General features: G+C 38.2%; 1 protein-coding gene across 1 annotated transcript in view; it reads left to right on the top strand.

The window, feature by feature from the left end:
- Itk (IL2 inducible T cell kinase) overlaps positions 1-24,556 on the top strand; it is a 63,346-nt gene that overhangs the window by 28,645 nt on the left and 10,145 nt on the right. The window contains exons 6-15 of the mRNA XM_005325447.4: positions 1,703-1,854; positions 6,722-6,787; positions 11,285-11,339; positions 18,008-18,090; positions 19,944-20,077; positions 20,451-20,525; positions 22,358-22,529; positions 22,956-23,172; positions 24,075-24,139; positions 24,229-24,347. Coding sequence (XP_005325504.2) covers positions 1,703-1,854; positions 6,722-6,787; positions 11,285-11,339; positions 18,008-18,090; positions 19,944-20,077; positions 20,451-20,525; positions 22,358-22,529; positions 22,956-23,172; positions 24,075-24,139; positions 24,229-24,347 — 1,138 coding nt within the window. The remainder of the gene's footprint in view (positions 1-1,702; positions 1,855-6,721; positions 6,788-11,284; positions 11,340-18,007; positions 18,091-19,943; positions 20,078-20,450; positions 20,526-22,357; positions 22,530-22,955; positions 23,173-24,074; positions 24,140-24,228; positions 24,348-24,556) is intronic.

Raw genomic sequence — 24,556 nt, forward strand, 5'->3', positions numbered from 1 at the left:
GACAGTCATAAATAACACAACCTATCTATAAACATCCTTTTAAAAGAATCAATAAATGATGTAAGTGTAGTACTAAAAACAAAAAAATATATATATATAGCACGTTGCTTTATATCAATATTGTGGCATGGCTGTATTTGAAGAAGGAGGAATAACCAATTGCTTGTTATTGTAGAATCCCACTGAAATTGACATCTGGAACCCAATTGATGCAGGAATGTTTTACTGATGATCCAAATATAATGTTAATACTTGTGATGTAATTTTTTCAAAATAGTTAAAAATTCTTGGTAAAATTCTCAGTTAAGCAAAGTGTAAGCACTCCTCCATGCACTGGGTAGTAGCATTCCTGGGAAATTCAGTACTCTGTCTTAGATGAGTAGGATCTAGGCCTAGGGCCTTCTTACATATCATAATTATAAGCAGTTTCTCACCAGAAGAATATTTAACAAGACATTCAAAAGTTGTACAGGCTGTAGGGCACTGAAGAGCATTTTATAGTATAGCATATACCTCAAATTTTGTAACATTCCTATACTCCCCCCAGATGTCCTGTGCTACCCTTTTAGAAGGATACCTCCATTATTTGAGAAATCTGCTCTGACCTTTCTCTTCATAAGAATTAACCAGTGAGATGGACTTATCAGGAGACAAATGCCATACCATATCCCTCCTATATTTCCTCAGAAGCCCTTGAGCACAATTTCTTGCCCATTAGTTCCTCAGTAAAAACCTCATGTCCATCAACTCTTATCTGTAGTATCCAGTACACCACCACCTCACAAACTCCACAAATACCTGGATTTCAGATCTGCATCTGGGCTGCACTAGGATGACATGCCTACATCAGTAAGACAAGCCTTTTTTTTTTCTTTTTTAACTTCAATGTTTTTATACTACCAAATACTTTAATGTACTCAGAGAACTTGTGACTTCGTGACACTAAGTCACATTCTAGCCAGTAACTACATCATTCCAGTGTTTCCTCATACCCAAACCTATGCCCATCCTGAACTCTGGTGATTGTTTGCATTAGTCTTTTCTTCATTTTAATATTTCATCCTAAGAATGGTACTGCAGGTCAGAGACATAGGCCAGACAGTCTCAAGTGAAAGAAAGAGCCTATGTGTTAACAGCATTTTAAGACTACTTCTACCTAAACTGGCTGTGTTCATTTCCCCATCTGGGCCTGTATCCCCATCCTGAATGAAAGAATGAATTAAATGATCTCTCTCAGAGGAATCCCATCTCCAAATGATTCAATGGATTAGGGGTGAACCCATAAATCAAATCTGCAAAGCATGGACCAAATGGCTTAGTGTCATCTGCATTTCCTTCACAGGAGCATGATGCTCTGGTGGAGAGGCTGAAGACTATGGCAGGGTGCAGGCAGAGAAATCAGCAGACTTGTGGAAAGCATGTGACTGCTTGGCATTCACTGTAGTCAGGATTTATTTGGTAGAATGAAAAAATTGGGCACTGATATCCTTTGAGTTCTATTCAGCATCATAATTCTAACATATAAAGAAAGCTAACTAGAGAAAAACAGATCATCTTCGCAGATACCTTAGGGGTTGGCGGGAGCTGGTGGGCTGAGCTGGCATAGATCCAGAAGCAAGTTGCAATGCAGGGATTTGCTGTCTTTGCTATGACCTTTACCTCCTTCTTATGACTCTGCTTGGTCTTGGCACCTCTTCCCCAGCGATCCCTGCAGGAACCTGAAGAAACCCTGGTTATTGCCCTGTATGACTACCAAACCAACGATCCCCAGGAACTGGCCCTGCAGCGCAATGAAGAGTACTACCTACTGGACAGTTCTGAGATCCACTGGTGGAGAGTTCAAGACAAGAATGGGTAAGGCATCTTCATGGCTCCTGTCCCAGCATTTGAGGTACAATGGAAACGAAGAACATACCAGAATGACTTGTCCTTCCTCCCTCAGTGTGCCCACCTCACTGATGAGGAGAGGAGAGCAGAGGCAGGAGGGAGAGGAAGGGGTGACTGGAATCTTTGCTCTTCTCAGAAGTGGCCGGAAGGTAGCCACTTTCTCTGCCTGCTCCCTGTACACTCCCAGCCCTAAACTCATCTGAAAACCCCCTGGGTTTTTCCACTGACTCCAGCAATTTGGGAGATTGGCAACTTGTTCTGCAAAGCACTGTTGTTCTTGAGTGTTGAAGTAAGGCTGAAGGTATATACCGTTTTGAAATGCTGATTTTCAGTGGAAAGAAAAGGTGTGTAGAGATGGTGCAGATGTGTGGTTATATCAGGAAGCATCAGAAAGAAGGTTCTGAAGATTTAGTTGTGACCACAGCCATTGAACTATTCAATCCATTATGGGTGCAGAAAATAAAGTTGGATGAATAAATGATTGCTCACCATAGGATTTTTAAATGGAAAATGTCTCATAGCCCTTCACTAATCTGAAGTATCAAATTATTATTATTAGCCTTCAGAATGCTCTGGGATGTATTGACTGCTTAATTTAAATGCATGAGATCCACACTGCTTTATATGGCTTTATTTTTTTCCTTTTAATGTATCTGAGGTATTTAGCCAACCCCTGGAATATTCTTCAGAATATGATTTGAATAATCACATAAATGTATCCTAATTTAGCAAATTCCTAGACATTTGGGTTATTTTCAACATTTTGCAAATAAAAACATTGTATTAACATTTTAAAAAATATAGTTGTAGATGGACAAAGTACCTTTATTTTATTTGTTTATTTTTATGTGGTGCTAAGGATCGAACCCAGTACCTTCTACATTTAGGCAAGTGCTCTACTACTGAGCCACAGCCCTAACCCCATATTTTTATTTTATTTTTTTTTTTTTTGGCACCAGGAGGGATTGAACCCAGAGGTGCTTAACCATGGAGCCACATCCCCAGCCCTTATTATTTTGTATTTTGAGACTGGGACTCACTAAATTACCTAGGCCCTTTGCTATGTTGCTGAGGCTAACTTAGAACTTGTGATTCTCTTGTCTCCGCCTCTGTGCACAGGTGTGCACCACCACACCTGGCTTGTGTTAACATTCTTACATGTTCATATTAGGGGTTTAAATGTTTCAAGTATGAGGTTATTATTAGTTTAAAAACATGAAAAAGAACATTCCAGCATTGCAACATCTGGATAGTCTATGCCAATATTTTATTTAAAAACAACAAAAACAAAAACAAGGAGATTTGGGGAGCTAAAAGGAAAAAAGTAGGGTGTAGTTTAGTGACAGAGCCATTACCTAGCATGTGCTAGGCCTGGAATTTGATCCCTAGCACTGCAAATAAATAAATAATAAACTAAATAGAAAGAAATGCGCATGAAAAATAAGTTCTCCTCTATTTTCCCTCCCTATCAATTACAAACGTAATCACTATTAGTACTTTCTTGTGTGTTGGACAAGAAAGTTACACAGATACAAATCCATCCTTTGTTCATTTGCCTTAAGATGATTCTTTCTGTCCTTTACCGTTCTTTTAAACTTTCATGATGTATCTCAGACATCTTTTCATATCACCATAAGCTAATCTACCTCTTTTAACACAATTGTACAGCATTAGAATGTATGATAATTATAATAATTGGCTCAGTGATAGAGTGCTTGCTCACATGTGTGAGGCACTGGGTTCAATTCTCAGCAATACATTTAAATAAATGAATAAAATAAAGGTCCATCCATCAACAACTAAGAAATTTTTTTTAATTATAATAATTTTGTAATGAACACTTAGTTTCCAGGTTATTTCTTTTCTTTGTTATTTCAAACAAGGCTATAATGAAGATTTTGCTTTGTTCATGTATGTTAGCATCTTGGCAATCTTTCCAGTGTGTGTGTGTGTGTGTGTTTATGTGTGTGTGTGTGTGTTTACGTGTGTGTGTAAAAATACATACATATCACATTTCTAACAGTTCTGGGTCAGAGTATGTGATATCTTAATTTTGATAGATAATATCCTGAAAAAGCTTGCCAAATTCATACTCTTCCAACAGGAAGTCCCAACACTTTAAACTTTCAAAAAATAAAAATAAATACCGAGGAAGGAAGGAAGAAAAGCCAATCTGATGGGTAAAAATAGAGGGACACGAATGCATTTAAGATTAAGGCATGACTTAGCATCCACATAAATTTACATTCTCCAGGTGTCCTCCCTTTAGGGATCCTTATCAACCCCACTGTAGGGGAAGCTGGAGGCAGAAGAAGATAGGCAAGATGTGATCACATTGACGACTGTGGTTTGAGAGGCAGGTTGTTTAAGAACAGGTCCCAAAGCCTCTCATCTGGAGTTGCCCTTTCTAGCTGAATCATTGCTTTCTCCCTTCATCTTCTCTTTGCAAGTTCTGGGGAGAAGCAGATAAAATCCCTGTAACTACAAACAAATGAACTTACTCAGAAATTCATCAGTTCAATCAATGGACATTATTTATCATATCAAATGTGTCAGGGAATTTTTTCTTCTAGGTCTTCCTTCCTCAAATGACCGTTTACTCTTTGTTCAGTGGCCTGTGGGAAGGCTCAGCTCTGCACTTCAAGGGCATTATAAAGGACTTCCTGTATAGTGTGGCACAGTGGAAAGTACATGAGATGGAAGAGAGAGGACTTGGACTTCAGTATCAGCCACTCTTGTCATGTGTGACTATAATCAGATCACTTGCTCTGTGAATCCATTTTTTTATCTACAAGATGCAGATGATAATATCAGCTTTTTTTCTCACAGTGCTGAGAAAAATCAATGAGATTATGGAAAGCAAAAGAGCTTTGTAAGTTCTATATATCCACATAAAAGTGATAAGAATGAATATCATTTGAGTACACTTTTAGTTGGCTATTAAAATACATTTATTCTATTCAACAGCAAATATATTATTTATTCTGATAATATAATTGTAAATATACGATGTGGCAAAAAACAGGAAAAATTCCCGAAAACAATATGTAGATTACTCAAAAAAATAGGAGAGGAACCACCATTTGACCCAGTTATCCCACTCCTCAGCATACATCCAAAAGATTGAAAGTCACCATACTACAGTGACACAGCCACATCAATGTTTATAGCAGCACAATTCACAATAGCTAAGCTATGGAGGCAACCTATGTGCCCTTCAACAAATGAATGGATAAAGAAATTGTGGATATATACACAATGGAATACTAATCAGCCATAAAGAAGAATGACTTTATGACATCTGCCAATACATGGATGAATCTGGAGACAATCATGCTAAGTGAAATCAGACAATCCAAAAAAAAAAAAAAAACCAATAACAACAACAACAAAAGGTCAAATGTTTTCAGTAATATGTGGGAGCCAAACCATAATGCGGGGGGAGTTCAGTAGACTAAACAAAGAGGAATGAAGGGAAGAGTGGGGGATAGGAATAAGAAAGACAGTGGAATTAATCTGATATAATTTTTTTATGTACTTATATGAAAATACCTAAGTGAATCCCAACATTGTGTACTTCCACAACAATGGGTGCCTAATTAGAATACAATATATTCCATGCTTGTATAATTTTGTCAAAATGAATTCTAATTTCATGTATAAGTAAAAGAACCAATAAAAGAGAGAGAGAGAGAAAGAGAAGAAATGACCAATTTCAGAACAAGATGGCTTCCATCATTTGGCAATGGCTGCCAAGAGCACTATATTAAGGATGATCCTGAGGCCAAATGTCAATTCTCCAGAGAAAGTGTACCATGGTTATTTAGCAATCTCTTACTAAGAAGTAAGATAATCATTCTGTATTTGGCATCTATATTCCTGTTTTCATCACTCTTCAAAATAACTCTGTAATATAGATTACACATTCTCCATGAAACATAATCACTAGATTGAAAATTGGCTTTCTATATAACAATTAAAACACTTTATGGGGCAAGAAGAAAGAAAATATCAGATATCTTTTTATACATTGGCAAAGTGTGAAAGGACTCTATATGTATAATCTACTTCAGGCATCTCATTTTATAAGTCAGAAACCAGAGAATGACAGGGGTTCTGTTCTCACCTTCTGGTTTTAAATGAAATCATGGATAGGAAAGTATTTTGAAAACTATAGAACTCTTTACAAGTGTAATATATATATGGTATATATATGGTATACATATATACATACATATATATATGACTATATATATAATTATTTTTATTATGTTTTTATCAAACTGCACATATTTCTACTCAAAAGTGACTCCCCACCCCCAAATCCAGCCTGACCTTATTCTATTTCTCATGTTTATGAATCTGAAGGAACTCAACTAGGGAGGCCTTGAATTTAAAAGCATGTGATACAACTGGAAGTATCTTTCAGAACCTGTGGTTGGAAAGTCATTTTTAAAATTTTTAATTATGTTGGTTTCCTGACTATTAAATGATAGCACTAAAGTGGAAAAAATGCTGATATTACACACAAAAAAATGCTTCATTATAGAAAATAGAGACTGAACATTAATCTTTTTTTCCAGTAGAGGAAATTTTGCAATGAGGACAGCAGCAAGCAAAGCTTTTAAAGTAAAATAGCCTCTTGTTATTTATTATATTTTATATTTTAGCAGTGAAATCAATTGCTTTTAACAACTAACAAGTAATTGTTACTTTTAACATTTATTTGGAAACTTTAAAATATCACAAACACCAAATTATGTGAGACTTCAACTTATAAAATTAAGATATAAAAGTTCTGTATCAGTCTAAACACTAATTTCCTTTTTAACAGGCATGAAGGATATGTACCAAGCAGTTATCTGGTGGAAAAATCTCCTAATAACCTGGAAACCTATGAGTAAGATATTTTATTTGTTTTTGAAAAATATGGTACTAAGGAATTCTTCTTAGGTTAAGAGTAAAATATTGATTGATGGTTTCTTTTCTTGGCCTACTGTCTTCTTTCCATTCTCTGACTGCTGGATGATAAAGGTCCACCCTAAATAAGAAAGGATGGTAGTCCATATGCTGCCCTCTCCTTTTATCAAAAGGGTGATTCTCAGGTGCCTGAGAAGATTGTGGTAAAAATAAAAGTTTCTATTGAGAATCCAAAGAATATTGATCTTACTTGAAAAGAAAAAAAAAATACTTTCAACACTAGATCAGATATGGACATAAAATAAGGTTTAATGCAATGCTTCCAATACCAGGATAACAAATAGATATTAAATATCTGTTCAGATTGTGTAAAGTTTTTGCTAAACCATCATTTAGAAGAAAGTCCATGTGGATGTAATTTTAATTAAACTGCTGAATGTTTAACAAAATTTGATCATAATATGCAAAGTACTCACCATGTACATAAATGCCCTAGCTCAGTGCCTGAAAGGTCCAGAAGCCAAGACATCGCAGAAGCAACATGTACACCTACCACTAGGTCTTGATTCTTAAATAATACTCCCCACTGAAAAGAACCAGAACTTCTTAAAGAAATGGCTTCAGGATTTCAGGGTTGGGGCAGGGAAAGAACAGGAATATTTTTTTGATCCAGAAAATAGAAAAGTACACAATTGAACATGTCAAAAGGACAGGTAAGTCACCTTTAAAAGTCTCCCTTTGGCCTAAACTGGGACAATTTAAGTATCAGAATAAATAATGACAGTAATGGACTATAATTTATTGAATCAAATAAGAATGTATACTATATAGTTAGATTGATAGGTAAGTAAGTAAGTAAATAAATAAGAGAAGACTCTTTTTCATAGTCCAGGGCCAATTAAAGAACATAGAAGGAATGATAAAGTTTAAATAACAAGGTATCAACTTATTCAGGCAAAAATTAACGAATGTCAGAACTAAATTGATGAGGTACAATATATTTACATAGTCTCAAAGTATCTCCTTATAAATAGCTTTTAACTACAAAATGAAGAAAACTGATAGGCTTCATTTTATCTAAGTAATCAAAATTTATATCAATGTGAGATAAAAGACATCATGTATCTCCCTGTGTAATATACTGAGAATAATATCCAGTGCAACATCACTTCTGTGATATTCCTCACCCAGAAAATGCACAGCTTGAGTTCAGTCATGAGAAAATATTAGATAAATTAAGGAATATTCTGTAAAATAAATCACTGGTGCTCTTTGGAAATTGTTGAATGAAGAGACATAGTAACTAAATGCCCCCATCCAGCATTGGATGGTCAACCATAAAATTTTTCTGTTGACAAATGAAATTTTGGTAGGTTCTGCAATTAGGCAGATGTTAAATTGCAATATTTTTGTAATTTATACTTTGGCCATATAAGTGCATGTTATGTTTTAGAAAATAGACACTGAAGTACTTAGGAGTAAATATCCACTCTCAAATGGTTCAGGAAAAAAAGAAATGACTATCCATATGTATATCCAGACAGAATGGAAAGGCAAATGTATGAAATTTCAGCCACTTGTTTATCTGGGTGCAGTGTATATAGTAATTCTTTTATAGTGTCTTTCAACTTTTCTGTAAGTTTAATTACTTAAAACTTTTTAAAAAATTAAATACTCACTAAATATAAGGTGCCAGAACTGAAGAATATGAGCTAATGAAGACTCTTGTTGGGCTGGGGTTGTGGCTTAGTGGTAGAGTGCTTGCCTCACACATGTGAGGCACTAGGTTCGATCCTCAGCACCACATAAAAATAAATAAACAAAATAAAGATATTGTGTCCATGTATAATTAAAAATTATTTTTTTTAAAAAAGACTCCTGTTAACTCAGTGTGATCCTTGTTAGCTCAAATGGGGTCATGTTATTTGTTGCTGAAATTCTAATAGATTTTGTAGTGAAGAGTCATCATTTTCTTAAGAATCTTTCAACCTGAGATTTGGTTTGATCAAGTACTTGCAAGATTCATTAGTTACAAGAATACTCAAGTTTAAATGAAACATATATGAGATATGTTTAAATATAAAATAATTATTTTTATAGTCAATGTCTTTTGGAGAAAAATAATAGGCATTTATTTAAAATGACCACTAAGCTGAATGGTTTCATTTGTGTGTTTAATCAGAATCTCTTTGTGTAGATTGAGAAAAGAAACTAAATTTTCAACGAATCTCTTTGTGTAGATTGAGAAAAGAAACTAAATTTTCAACAGAATATAAATTAGTAAGGAATAGTGGAAATTGGCCAAATAAAAAAGTGTACTCTTTCACCTAAAGAATTTTTAATAGTTTTCAAAATAAAATGCCACACCATACAAACAAAACAGTCCACTGGCCCTACGTATGCTATAGACTATCAGCTTGCATTTTTTAGGTTATAAAATCTCATATAGAAAATAAAAAGACTTATAACTAACCATCCAGATATTTAACATTCATCTAGATATATAAAAGATATTCAGTGTGATGATATTTTATCCTTGAACTTAATGTTGTCAGGTAAGCTCTGCTTAAGACAAACATGTACCACATGGTACCATAATCATAAATTGACATATTGATTGTACCTTGATTTGGAGACATGACCTTGAACAAATTTCTGTCATACCCATTATCCTTAGGGGATATGTTTCGTGACCCCCAGTGGATGCCTAAAACCATTGGTTGTACTGAACTCTAGATATATTTTCCCACACAATCAGGCCTATGATAGTTTACTTTATAAATTAGATACAGTAAGAAGTTACTAATAGAAACTGATAGAATAGTAACTGACTAGAATGATTATAACAAAGTACTATAATAAAATTGCTATAATAACTACTCTTTTTTTAGCTGTCAATGGGCCTTTATTGCATTTATTTATTTAAATGTGGTGATGAGAATTGAACCCAGTGCCTCACACATGCTAGACAAGTGCCCTATAACCCCAGCCCCAATAACTACTCTTGCACTTTGCAGCTATCATTAAGTAAAATAAAGGTTACTTGAACATAAAACACTTAAGATACTGTAGCAGTTTATCTGATAACCAAGACAGCTAGTCATTTAGTAGTGGGTAGTATATACAGTGTGGATACTCTGGGCAAAGAGGAAATTCACCTCCTGGGTGAGATTTCATTATTCTACTCAGAAAAAGCACACAATTTAAAACTTGAGTTATTTCTCGAATTTTCCATTTAATATATTTGAACTACAGTTGACCATGGGTAAGTGAAATCACAGAAGGGGAAAGTACAAATGAGGCACTAGTGTACCTCACCTTGTTGGAGCTCAGATCTCTTCTCTGCAAAATGAAGGGTCAGACAAGATGAAGGAGGCAAATTGTGACACTCTTGCTTGATGTTCCCTCCCTCTGAACTGAATTCAAGTAGACCTCACTCTTTGATAATGACCCTATTCATCCCTGTGCCCAGGCTGACTTCAAACCTTACAATGCACAGCTCTAGGCAGCCACTTCTAATTGCTTGATGTATTCACATGAAATAAGCATAAAAGCTTACGGAGGTATAAAGTTCATTCCACCATGTTTACAAGACTCAAATCAATCTACCAATTCTCTTATCCACTGTTATTCTTGTAGCCAAGCAAATTTATTCCTTCCACACCTAGAATTTCTGTTCTCTGGATTAATTGTCAAATGAAGATCATTTTACTCCTCCCAAATAAGTGGCGGGGAAGGTCAGGACATGACTCAAAATTATAATAACATTCAAAAATTTATTCCCTAAAATTATACATATTTTTCTTCACCACTTTTTATTTGTTTTCTTAATCAGATACCAAAATTATAAAAATAATTCAATTATTTTACAAAAGATCTGGAAGACCTGTCTTAAAGAGGAAAATGTGGCAGTTGTTTTAGAAGGATATTTGCTAACTTCTCAAATTGGTATTAGCTTTTTATAGCTACCCTAACACCCTCCTACTCCTACCACCCACTGACTTATGAAATGGAGAGGAAGAAAAATGTTTGCTAAACCTTTATTATGGAAAATTTACGACATTTACCAAAGTAGAGAGAATAATATAATGAATGCTCTGAAATCCAGTTTCAACAATGATCAATATTTTACCAATTCTGTTTTATTTTTTCCTCACCAAGTAAACATTTACTACTTGGAAATGGATCATGACTTTTCCTCTGAGTTTGAAAACACTAGTAGAAAAAAAATATATACATGTGATTTTCTAGCATTATTTTTTTAAATTTTAATTTTTTATTTGCTCTAATTAGTTATACATGACAGTAAAATGCAGTTGTGTACTTCGATATATCATACATAGGGTATAATTTCTTATTTTTCTGATTGTACATGTTGTAGAGTCAATCAGTCATGCAGTCATCTAGCATTATCTTTTATAAATAAATAATGAAACCATTTTAAATGTTATTGACACAGCACCTTTGCTTCATTCAGGTGGTATAACAAGAGCATCAGCCGAGACAAAGCTGAAAAACTTCTTTTGGACACAGTAAGTCTCCTTCATCTGTTGACTTAAAATAAATTACACTGTTTTTCCAGCCGTGCAATGGTTGACACCAAGGCAGTGGATTGACATGTCAGATTAGCAATGGCTTTCATATCTGGTAACAAATGTTCTGAGGATTTGCAGAATTAGCAACCATAGGAAAGAGGGATGAGATGAGATGAGATGAAGCATAGTATGGAGGAACAAGTACTGGATTTGGGCCCATGTTCTGTCACAATTCAGTGTGTGACCCTGGGGACATCCCTCTTCCTTCTGAGCCTTAACGAGTACAAAGAAACAGTGCACTAAATCAGTTACCCCGTACTCCTGCTGCCCCTCTGCTCCTGGTCTTGTGGACACTGTTGACCACAGCACCTGGCTTTGGGGCTCAAGGGGAAACAAGACAAGTTCTGAAGAAAGACTCAGAGGATGGTCTAAGGTAAACAAGTAAACGCTGCAGGAATTGGGAAGAATTTTGTGGAGAAAGAAGAATTTAGTTGAGTCCTTATCAAATTTGGTTACTCTTTGGTTCTATGTCAATTCAGCACTTAATCAGTTTCTGTGGTTCCCTATGGAAAACATGCTAGAATTACTGTAAATGTTTTGTTTTGTTTTTTAAAAAAAGATTCTCCAGGTCTCATTCCCATTCCAGATCTGCAGAATCAGAATCTTCAAAATTAGGTCCCAGGAATCTATATTTTATTTCAAGCCAAATTCACAATGCTTTTGTAGCTGCTCAGCATCTGGACCCACCTGCCAACCTGTGTTATTGAAAAACATATTAAAACCTGCCTAATCAGAACTAATTAAGAGATGGCACAATTAATTAAAAGCCTGAGGTAAACAAGGGCAGTTTTAAATAAGGGCAGTTTTATTATTTTCAACCACACATTGGTTAATGAAGTCTACACAGCACTTCAAACAGCTCAGAACAATGACCAGCTAAAGATGATTTCTGTTTTATAGCAGTCCTTTTGAGGCACTTAATCCATTTTTCTTGCTCAAGTACTTAAAAATAAAATTCCTCCTTACTAGTATTTTGAACTCCTTTGCCAAATTCTCTTCTCCTCCTTTGATAAGTCTGAGGGTAAATTATAGTGAGTCCTGTCAGATTTAGTCCAGATTCTGGACAACTAGAATTGAATGAAAATTTCTTGCCATATTTTGCATTTCTTCTCTGCTGTTTGAAACACTAGCCATATTGTTTTATAGATGTACTTAGAGTCTTCTTAGCTAACAAGTTAGGGCTCTCAAGATATGAATTGTTTCATTTCGGTTTTTATTAGCTAAAGCTTCTAGTGTATAGCCCCATACAGTTTTCTACACTGAAGTATAAACCCTTTATCATGTTCCTTCTGCATTGTGTGTCCAAAACTTTATCTTTCACAAAGTAGCTTCTCAATAAATTTTGTTGGATGCATAAATGAATATATCAAATGCTTAATAAACTTGAGAACCTGGCTGATCATGAGCATCACTGGGAAAATTTTTTAAAAACCCAAACTTCTGGACTCCAGGACTCTAGGCCTAACTAGTCAGAACCTCTAGAGGTGATACCCAGGTGATTCTGGGATTTAATCATATTTGAGAACCACTAAAAAGTATCTCCTCAGTGTCCTGTCATTTCTTCAAATGTTGCCTCCTCCAAGAATCCTCTTAGGCTTCTCTTTTCCTATGCATTGGATGTGGTTTCTCTCACCTTCTAACCTCATGACACACTGTTCTTACTTCTCCAGTGGCTCTGTTCTCACTCTGCCTTAGAGCTCAGCAGTTCTCTTCTGTTTCAACAAATCTAGGTAGGTAGAGGGTGCGTCGTTCCTTGCAAGCAGTTGCCCCGTAACTCACTTAGTACACCTTGCAGAGAGATCTCACACATTTGATGTCCCCAAATTCAGACAGGAGCTCTGTCTAAGGCCTCAGTTTATCATATTTGCATGAGTCTAAGATGCATCAAAGATAGAGTATTGACTTAATAACAGGAGTGTTTAATAGAAGAAATTAAAACTAGCTACATATATCAGAGACACTCTTAAAGTTAATGCAATGTGACAAGGCCATAAATCATCAGTCTGTCTTTTGACAATTTCTTACCATTGTGCTGACCTTATTTGCTATAAGGTCCCCTTAAAATTGCACAGATAAAAAGAAAAATACTCCTAACACAGTCAGCATGTCTCAGATAAAGACAGACAATGGAATTCAAGCTTCCAACAGAGGATACACCATAGCAATTAATAATAATGGCCAATAAGAACCCTAATAGGCCTGATTCTGGGATCCTATTTCAGGAATATGATTATATTCTATATACTTAATTCTTCTGGCAGCTTTGCAAAAACCATTTTATAGATGAGGAAATTGACTCTCACACACTTAATCAGGAAAGATCTGGAATTCACAATTTTATAGACTGTTAGAATTCCTCTTAAAGAGTATGTGTCACAGCTGGGTACAGTGGTGCATGCCTGTAATTTCAGTGGCTTAGGAGGCTGAGACAGGAGGACTGTGAGTTCAAAGCCAGCTTCAGCAATGGCAAGGCACTAAACAATGCAATGAGACCCTGTCTCTAATAAAATACAAAACAGGACTGGGGATGTGGCTCAGTGGTCAAGTGCCCCTGAGTTCAATCCCTGGTACCCACTCCCCACAAAAAAAAAGTATCTGGCCTGTTTTCTTTGTATAAAATGCAGATAAACTGAGTTTAGTGACATGTTCTGGACTAAACAGGGATGCTTTGTCTCTCTCTCTCTGTCTTTCACCCCCCCACACACACATACACACTGAATTAATAAGAGAATATATGAGCTACTTTCTATTTTCCCATCACACCAGGGTCACATAAATATTTCATCTCCATGTAATATTTTTCTATTTTGACCTTTTAATTTTCTTCAATAAAGTAGTAGAAAGTAAACTGAGACCTTTGGTATTCTTCAGGGGAGTGAGAACCCCCCATCTGGCAGCATTGCATAAGCCAATGCCACCTTGCAAAGCCGAGATAGAAGTGATCCAATGTTCTTGGTGGCTGTAACCACCTCTGAGCTCCCTGCAAAAAGCACCTGGTTAAGCACATGCTGGGGACCTCTCATTCCTTGCATCTCTTGGCTGCCTCAGCCCCAATCCAGAGTCCTTGTCACTGTCACTGAATGCCACCCACAGCTAATGGGGAAGAAAAATATGTTTCAAAGAAGATGAACCTTCCATGCTCAGCAGAGCTGACTGCAAACATTACCTCTCCTTTTTCCAGGGCCTATGGAACATTTCCTCTTAACAGCTGAGCTCTAATGCAATTACAATTTTTTCTCAAAAAACAAACAAACAAAAAAAGAACACTGGCTTCTTTGAAAGAATAATGACAACAATAAAAACTCATCCTTAATTAGATGGGAGAGATGTTCACATAACCTATGTTCACATATACTTGAGAAATGTCTGGTCTTTTTAGTCTATGTGTCTTCCCCTTTAGAAAAAGTTGTAATTCAGATTCAGTCTGCTTCTGCTCAGAGTATGATTTTTTTCTGTCTTGAGTTTAACCTATTGCATTATAATAAGTCAAGAGCAAAAGCTATGTGCAAAAGAGAAAAAATTGTACACAAGCTTTAGCTACCTGCAAGACATGGATAATACCCCAAAACAAAGTGGAGCAAAAAAATTTAGACAAATTCTCTATTCACAGCAGTCAATGCCTATCAACTGATGAATGGATAAACAAATGTGGTATATCCATACAACAGGATATTATTTAGTCAGAAGAAGAAGTGACCTACCATTGTCTGCTACTACTTAGATAAACCCTAAAAACAACATGCTAAGTGAAAGAAGCCCACACAAGACCATATATTATATGATTCCATTTATACAAAATGTCTTGAATAGACAAATCTATAGTCAGAATTTAGACTTTGTGGAAGACATGCAGATGGGACCGAGATTTCTTTGGAATGATAAAAGCGGTCTAACCTTAGATTATAGTGATGGTTGCACAACTCTGTAAATTTACTAAAAACAATTTATACACTTAAAATGGCATGCATTTCTGGCATGAATGTTGTGGCATGTAATTTATGCCTCAGAAGATATTTTTGAAAAAAATGAACTAAACTGGAGATTTTGATATCCCACTACTTCGAAACTGAACAAAACTATTGACCTCAAAAGGATAAAAATCTTTGAAAAATAAATTTTTAAAAGTATGATTTTAAAGCATAAGTTAAAAGAATCTTTAACAATCCATTGGATAAACAATTTACATTCTACATTCCTATGTGAGAGAAAAAAAATATAAGAATTTGGTTAGGACTCCTCTTATCATGCCCCAGGGCTGGCACAGAGCACATCATAAAGAATATTTCCACAAAGGAGTCTGATGATGTAAGCAGGATGGCATTAGCGTTTTCCAAAGGTTTATAAGTCATTATTTTGAATTAAAAAAAACTTACATGCAGAATAATACACAAACCTTAGTCCTTAATTTTCATTGTATTATAATTAATTTAGTCAACAAATACTTTTCCACCTGCCCTGTAATTTCTTCCTTATTTAAACTCTCACAATTTGTTTTAACAGGTTAATGTATTTTCATTTAAAAGATTTTCATCTACTTGATTTTAGGTTTGTTAGATGTGTACCTTATTGTCTATAGCAGTCTTTCCCATCACTTACTAAATCCTTATTAAAATAAATGAACATTAAAAAAGGATAATTAAAATAAACTCAATGTGTGAGAAAGACGAAATATTAGATTACCTTAGGGAAAAAAGAAAGGTAGTAATTTTCTTACTTCCCTCAATTCTTCCCCTGCTTTCAGGCAGCAGTGAGAGCAGCCCAAGCTCACTTCCTTGGAAAAGGAAGCTACAAATGAAAAGCCGAGATCAAGTCTGAGCTTCCCATTCCAAAATAGACTCCTGAGAGACTTCAGCAGAGGAGCTTGGGAGCTTCAGAATTCTGACTTTGAGTCATACCCAGAACTCATACCCAGAGTTCATGTGGGAATCTATAGGTTTGACATGAATATACAATGAAACAAGGGCCAATTGTCCCCCACCCCACCTCTGTCCTCCTGCAGGGTTCCAGTCAAGTTCCTGAAAGCAGGGTAAGCATGTGCAAGCATGAGGACAAACTTTGTAACTATTAGCACCATTTTGGGAGACAGGGACTGCTGGTGTGGCTGGTATAAAGAGAGTATGGCTGTTCAGTGAAGTCAGTAAGCACCAACCCCACAGTCCATAAAGTTACACTGCAAAATATAAGAATTTTAAAAGTTTAGGGGCCAAGGTGAGCATGTTGGAGGTCTGAGCGCATAGGTGTAGGCAGGGAGCTGCTCAACTATTTGCTGTTATGTTATGTTGCTCCTCTGTACTTTAGGTTCTTCAGCTGGTTGTAATAATGAACAAAGTTTGGGACACATGGTTTAGGGAGCTGAATTAGGTCAGTGGTTCTCAAGTGTTTGTGCATGCACCTTGAGACTAGAAGATGGAGGAGTTTGTGTTAGTTTGTGTTGTGTCTTCTTTACTCTGTGTACTACATGATATGCTGTTTGCACCAGGCCCTAGTATAACTCTAACCTTCTCTCACAACCCTCATCATGTCTAAGTGAGTCATAATAGGCTTTGCAAATGTTACCAACGCAGAGTTATAGCTGGGTAGGAGCATAATGTTAGGCATGAAGTACTTAAAATGGAATTCAGATTTTAAAATCCCAACCCGCAATGAATATTCAGATTTTAAAATCCCAACCAGCAATGAATACACTGGCATATCCATTTGCTTGTGCTTAATTTTATTACTGCTAGCAAAATTGTCAGAGTGATGAAAGGCTTATTCTCAGGCACTCCCTTCTCCCCACCTCTCTCATGAAGCCAAGAATTTAAAGTTCTTTCTGCCCTTCAGCAAAATCAGCACACTGAAATTGGTCTGGGAAATATATTCCCATTAAGGAACTGATGGAGCTTCCAGGAGAAGTAGTTTTATGCCCTTATGAAGGACTGAGGAAGTGGCACCAAACATCCATTTGATGGAGGCCTTATGGAGCAGTAGAACAGGCTGATGTACCACAATTTAAATCCCAACTCTTTAGCTGGATGGTGGTACATGCCTATAATCCCAGAGGCTTGGGAGGCTGACAAAGGAGGATCACAAGTTCAAAACCAGCCTCGGAAATTTAGTGAAGCCCTAAGCAACTTAGCAAGACCCTGTCTCAAAACATTTTTTTTTAAAAAAAGGCCTGAGAATGTGGCTCAGTGGTTAAGCACCCCTGGGTGCTTAACCACTGAGCCACAATCCCTGGTACCCAAAATAAATGAATGAATGAATAAATAAATAACTTTGACACTTACTAGTTGTGGGTCAAGGGAAAGCCAACTCAGCTTTCTGGCACTTGATGTCCTCCTTGGGATTAGAAGATAATAATGTCTAGACTGCAGTGTTGTGGTGAGGGTTGGAAATTACCTTCAGAGCTCAGAAGGCAGAGCTTGTGTCTGTTTTATTCACCACTATTGTCAGTCCTAGCATAGTCTTTGATTTATGGAGGGTCAAGAAATAGTAGCCATTGTTACTGAAAGTCTGCTCTGTTCTGAATAGTTCTTCCTCCTTCCATAATCAAGAAAGTGGAGCTGCATGGCTGAGCCTGGCTTCCAGAGATCACTGACCTTCTATCCTTTAACACATTCTAGGGCAAAGAAGGAGCCTTCATGGTCCGAGATTCCAGGACTCCGGGAACATACACGCTCTCTGTTTTCACCAAGGCTATTGTGAGGTACGGTGCTGTCTCTGCTCAGCAGAATAGGAGAGACACTTCAGAATAGGGAGAGACACTTCAGGTGTGGGGTAATATAGAGCAAAGTCACAGGTAGAGGTCCACTAGAAATTGTGCAGCTTCCCCTGTTTTCTCTAGGAGAACCAAGGCCAAAGGGGCCAGGAACAGAACTGAAGAGAGTTAGAAAGGGACCGAGCCTGGGCTGGACCCCTGGTACTCCTCTGGTTAGCTCTGTCATTAGCAGAGCTCTAAAAGAAATGAAATATTTGCATTTGATGAATATATTATTTAATACACAGAGTAACAGAAAAGATAATTTCCAACCAAAAGCAAAAATATGTGAATTCCAATTCTGGATCTTCTAATAAAACTCTCCACATTTATTGAGGCCTTACTATGTGCCAAGAACTTGACAGACCATTTCAATCCTGAGAAGCCCTGAAGGCAGAAACTTCCAAGCTCACTTCACACAGAAGAAACCAAGGCTGACAGGGCAAGCCCCCTTTATGCTCTAGCCAAACTGACTGCAAGACACTCACTGCTTAGCTGCCCCCCACCCTCGCCAGTCTCTTTCTTCGTAAAATGATGTCTAAGAGCTTATCTAGGTCTCAAATCCTTTTCTAGTTAGAAAATTGCTAAGCACTTTGGCAATAACCCAAAATGCAATAAATATTAAGAGAAAAATAATCTTCAAAGTGTCCTAGGGATGTTTATTGGAAGTCAGAGGCCTGAAACTCCCTAAGATATGCTGGACAGAAATGAGAGGTCAAGTCTGTGTTGGGGTTCATTGATTCACTAGGAAGACACTCCCTGCACATGCTGCTAGACAACATTTATTAAGATTTAACATAGCAGAGGGATAGAAGGCAAAGTCAGACAAGGGAGAGGCACATAGAGCCAAGTCCGGAGAACACAAAACACAGCTTCCAAGATCTTCTCCCAGTGGGGTCACACAGGACATGCTTTGTTCCTCCAGCAAGGAGTTGTTCCAATACGGTGAAGTATGGCCCACCAGAGGAGCCAGGAGAGATTCAGCACCCAGGATTTTATTGGAGGCAATTTAAGTAGGCACCCTGTGCCTAGCATATACCAAAATTCCAGAATTCCAGAAGGAGAGCTTACATTCTGCATAAGCCACACTGTGGTACATATTTTAGTCATAGCCTGCCACCCTGCAGGTTAGAGAATGGTGAGAGCCTTCCTGAATTTCAAACACCTGCCAAAGGCTAACTCTGCAAGCAGGACTTTCTTAGGATGGGAGCCAGGCCTACTCTGTCAACTCTTCTGCTCAAAGTCAAATAAAAGTTAAGGGGCCAGAGCCGCCCGCGCACAGTGGTACACTCCTGTAATCCAGCGGCTCTGGAGGCTGAGACAGGAGAATGTCAAGTTCAGAGTCAGCCTCAACAACAACAGTAAAGCACTAAGCAACTTAGTGAGACCCTGTCTCTAAATAAAATACAAAATAGGACTGGGATGTGGCTCAGTGGTTGAGTGCCCCTGAGTTCAATCCCTGGTAACCCCCGCTACACACACACAAAAGTTAAGAGAGATTTTGTCAACAGACACTGTTGACAGTCAGCTAATGGCATCTATATCACCAGTCCTCCACTTTGAAGCTGTGAAAGAAACAATCAATCCATCCAATGCTGTTGCCATTGGGATCCAGGTGCAGCCCCAGAGTACATTTTAGCACAACACTTGGGGGCACCAGGACCAATCTGTCAAAGGTACACACAAGTTGAAACACTGTATCTGCCATCCTTGTGAGAAGTTAGGAAACAAAAATAATAAGAAAGGGATGCCAGTAGATACTTGGTGTCTCAACATTGCTTCTGTGTTTGGTTTGTTTAAAGTGAGAACAACCCCTGTATAAAGCATTATCACATCAAAGAAACAAATGACAACCCCAAGCGGTACTATGTGGCTGAGAAGTACGTGTTTGACTCCATCCCTCTCCTCATCAATTATCACCAACACAACGGAGGAGGTAAGTGCTAGCGGGCAGAGCCAGAGAGGGACCCAAACTTAGAAAGTGACAAGAGTGCTACCTGGTTTCTCCATGCCAGATGAGCTGGCCATAAATGATAACTGAATACACAATTTTAAAAGGATGCTGAGTATTTGATTCATCTCACACGTTTCATGAGCAATTCTACTATGGAAATCATGAATTTCACCCCCACCCAACTGTGTTGTGAATCTTCTCTGGATGCAATATCAGCAACTGGACTTTGGGTTTTTTGGGGTTTTTTTCTAAAATACAAGTAGCACTTGCATCAGATTTTTTCTGTTGTGATTTAACTTAGAAAATTGCTAGAGCAAAGTTCTAACCATTGCCTTTGGCTTTTCAATCGACCTAGGCCTGGTCACCCGACTCCGGTATCCAGTTTGTTCCTGGAGGCAGAAAGCTCCTGTCACAGCAGGGCTGAGATATGGTAAGTAGCACCATCGGGAATGTTGGGCCTTTGAGCTACAACTTGAAAGGTCTGGGGAAAATTCAAAGTGGACTTCCCATGAGCCTAACTGTACCCCAGACTTCAAATGACCATCCAAACAGCTATACTGTATATGTGTAGACAGCAGCACTAATGAAAATTTGAACTTTGCAGTGTGTATTGGAGGAATGATTGTCTGACAGAACATTCATCTAGATCAAATCAATATCCTTTGGTTTTACTGAGTCCGTCAATGAATGTTTATTTTGCAAGAACTTTGATCTTTCTGCATGCAGTATTAAAAGTTTTTTAGAACTGAGAGTATAGCTTGGCGGTAGCACACACCAGGCTCTGGAGTTGATCCCAACACCAAAAACAAACAAAGAATTTTTTAAAAAATATTTTTAAATGTATTTTATTTACATATTTTTTAATTTTTGAAAAAAAATTTAGAAGTTGATGGACCTTTATTATATTTATTTATTTATATCTGGTGCTGAGAATTGAACCCAGTGTCCCACACATGCTTGGCAAGCACTCTGACCACTGAACCACAATCCCAGCCCCTACATATTTTTTATCAGGTACTGAGGATTGAACCTAGTGCCCCACACTCACTAGGCAAGCACTCCACCACTGAGTCACAACCCCCACCCCGCAAAACAATTTTATACTTTCAACAGGGTATGCACTCTAATGTAGCAGACCCTACAATGATCCCCTCCTGTCCACTGTAACTTCTTCACCCGTTTGGGATTATCTGCCTGAAACCTGAAGGCATCTGAGTGTGTATCTCTTGGTCCAAACTGTGTGTTACTTGAGGAAGCAGTTGGTCTAATCTTCATTTTATATCTCCTAGATTGGTGGTTCTCAAACTTCAATGTGCATCAAAATCTTCTGGAACACTTATTCAAAAATGTTGACTTCCTAAACCCTAGGCAACACTTAGCACAACATGCTCCCTGAGAGTGGGGGCCTGGGGTCTGCATTTTAAAAAGTGTTCTAGGTGACTTTGACACAGGAGCCGGGGGTACTTTGAGAAACTCTGCCGTGGACTCTTCATTCCTAACCAGCAGCGTGTCTGGTTCACAGTAGATACTTCATACTATTTGCTGTGGAGTCTCTGCCTCCAAGAGGTGGAGACCTACTGTTTATGGTACTAGAAAAAACATTGGTATAGGATAATGCTTCTCTATCCTCCTTATGAAAACCATGCTATTCTGGTAACAATAGAATCCTAAAGTGTCCATGCTGGTTGGGATCTCAGAGATCGTCTGGTCAGCCTACTCCTTAGGAAAACTGAGGCTCCAATCCTTTTGTTTGCTTACTGAACATTTATTGAGAGCCTGCCATGTGCCAGACACTGTGCCAGCTTGTGCCTCTGTAGAAGGCCCCTCTGAATCCCCTCTTTCACTGCCATTCTGGCTAAAGCTTAGCAATATGCTGTGTACATAGCAGATGCTTTTGATGGGTGAATGGATGATGAGTGATAAATGCAAATGAAATTTGTTCTATGTGAAAAACATTTTTGTAAATGGTTGGGACTTTGAAATATTTATTTTCCTTTATAGCTTCATTATTGCTATTCTTCTTCCTTCCATGTTATTGCCACCTATACATTTTTAATAGTTTTAAATATATATTCTATGTTACTATTTGGGGGAAAGGGTAATTAGCTATAATAGTTCTAAGGCTAGGATTTACACCATGTGCCATCTTTGAGTTATATTAAACATAAACTGAAGTTCTAGGTAGAACTTTAATGTTCTCTGGTAGCCCTGTTCCTTATTACTTGCCCTAAAATCAAGTGCCGCCCCCATCTCTCTCTCTAGGGAAATGGGTAATCCATCCCTCGGAGCTCACTTTTGTGCAGGAGATTGGCAGTGGACAGTTTGGGTTGGTGCATCTTGGCTACTGGCTCAACAAGGACAAGGTTGCTATCAAAACCATTCAGGAAGGGGCGATGTCAGAAGAGGACTTCATAGAGGAGGCTGAAGTCATGATGTGAGTGGTAAAAGAAGCACCTGCAGACACCCTGGGCTGTGTTCTTTCAAACCCCTCTGACACCACATTATAACGCCTACCTTCTCAAACTCTGGCAGTGGCTTCCTACTGCACCGCAAATAAAATGAACTTCCTCACATGGTCTCAAAGGTCTGCCATGGTCTGATCCTGCACACCTCCCAATCTTCTCTCCCCATCTCCCCTCGGCTCCATAACATGCCAGTTATGCTGGCCTCTGTTCATGTCCACACGTACCCTGACTCCATGTTATCCTTCAGGTCTTGGCTCCACTGACATATTTCTTTTGGGGGAGGGTGTGGATTCTATTTTCAAAACCAAGAGTCAGACAAGGTAATAATTCAGCACAGAAGGTTTGGCACTTTGGGAGACTGGATTTTGGCTCTTACCCTTGCCTTTTGTCTCCAGGAAACTCTCCCACCCCAAACTGGTCCAGCTCCATGGAGTGTGCCTGGAGCAGGCCCCCATCTGCCTCGTGTTTGAGTTCATGGAGCATGGCTGCCTGTCAGATTACTTGCGCAGCCAGAGGGGACTCTTTGCAGCAGGAACCTTGCTTGGCATGTGCCTGGATGTGTGTGAAGGCATGGCCTACCTGGAAAAGGAGTGTGTCATCCACAGAGATTTGGTAAGAGCATGCATGGCCAACACCAGCAGGTGCAGGGTGAAGGGCACATCCCATTGAAATGTAGGGTTAGCAAGACTGAGAATGTATTAATAAATGACAGGTCACAGACCACCTCCCTTCCTCTCTCAGCTTCTTCCTTTCTCCACCCACTGGTCCTGTAGAAAAGTGTTTCATGAGGACAGATGTGGGCTCTAATCCCCGCCTTCCTATAGTTTATGCTCTCTGAGTTTCATTTTGCATGCTTCCAAAATGGAGCTAATAACTACTCCTTCTGATCCTCTGTGCCTTAGTTTTGTCCTGGTAAAATGAGGGAAATGGACAAGCACAGTTTTTCTTAAAGTGTTATCTACCATCTACCAGAATAACATTAGAATAACCCTAGGCCACCTTCAGAATCTCTGGTTTTGGGGGCTCAGGAATATTTATGTGTTTCCCCATGTGATTGAAAAGGAACTTTCAAGTTTGAGACTCACTGGAGTCTTCAATCTCCAAGGGTTCTTCCAGTGCAGCCATCTGTTTCTCCCTATTAAGGAATAACTTTAAGATGATCAACAACCTCAAAAACTTCTTATACTAAGCACATAGGAAGCAGTTTCTTCATATCATCCCTGGTGTCAGTATTTTCTTTCACATGGGTTTGGTATCAGGTTGTGTTGGAGCCTATCTTTGGTTAGACAACACTGTGGATTTCTTAGAATCCAGAAGTGAAGGTAAGCCTGCTCATCCTGTTAAAGGATCAACTTTCTAGCAAACTTGCAGCAGGTGCTTGTGAAGCTTTATTAACATTTGAGCTCCTCCATGCCCTCTTACAACATACTACAGGAAGGCACAGACTGATGATGGGAGACTCCTGGATTACTAACAATTCTCCTTTCTCTTTTGTTGGTCCATCTCTTCTCCAGGCTGCCAGAAATTGTTTGGTGGGAGAAAATCAAGTCATCAAGGTGTCCGATTTTGGGATGACAAGGTAACACAGGGACATGGTACCTGCACAATGTCAGCAGTGGGACTGAGGCCCCCAGACATTCTGATCTCTCCATTTTGTGCTCTTCTTAGGTTTGTCCTTGATGATCAATACACCAGTTCCACAGGCACCAAATTCCCGGTGAAGTGGGCATCTCCAGAAGTGTTTTCTTTCAGTCGCTATAGCAGCAAGTCAGATGTGTGGTCATTTGGTAAGTGTCATCTAGGCCCCACCCCCATGTGATCTAGGACTGTGGGAGACCAGCTATTTCCTTTCTTAGATGAAGAAAAGTGATCCTCTGTGCCCTGATCCCTGTATGTTGAGGGCATCCCACTGAAGTCCTATGTACGAACAGCCCAGAAATATATGAAAGAGCCCTTATTATTGTATTTGTTCCTAGAGGTTTTTGAAATGGCAGAG

This window comes from Ictidomys tridecemlineatus, chromosome 1, assembly GCF_052094955.1.
Source record: "Ictidomys tridecemlineatus isolate mIctTri1 chromosome 1, mIctTri1.hap1, whole genome shotgun sequence".
NCBI classification, from domain to species: Eukaryota; Metazoa; Chordata; class Mammalia; order Rodentia; family Sciuridae; genus Ictidomys; species Ictidomys tridecemlineatus.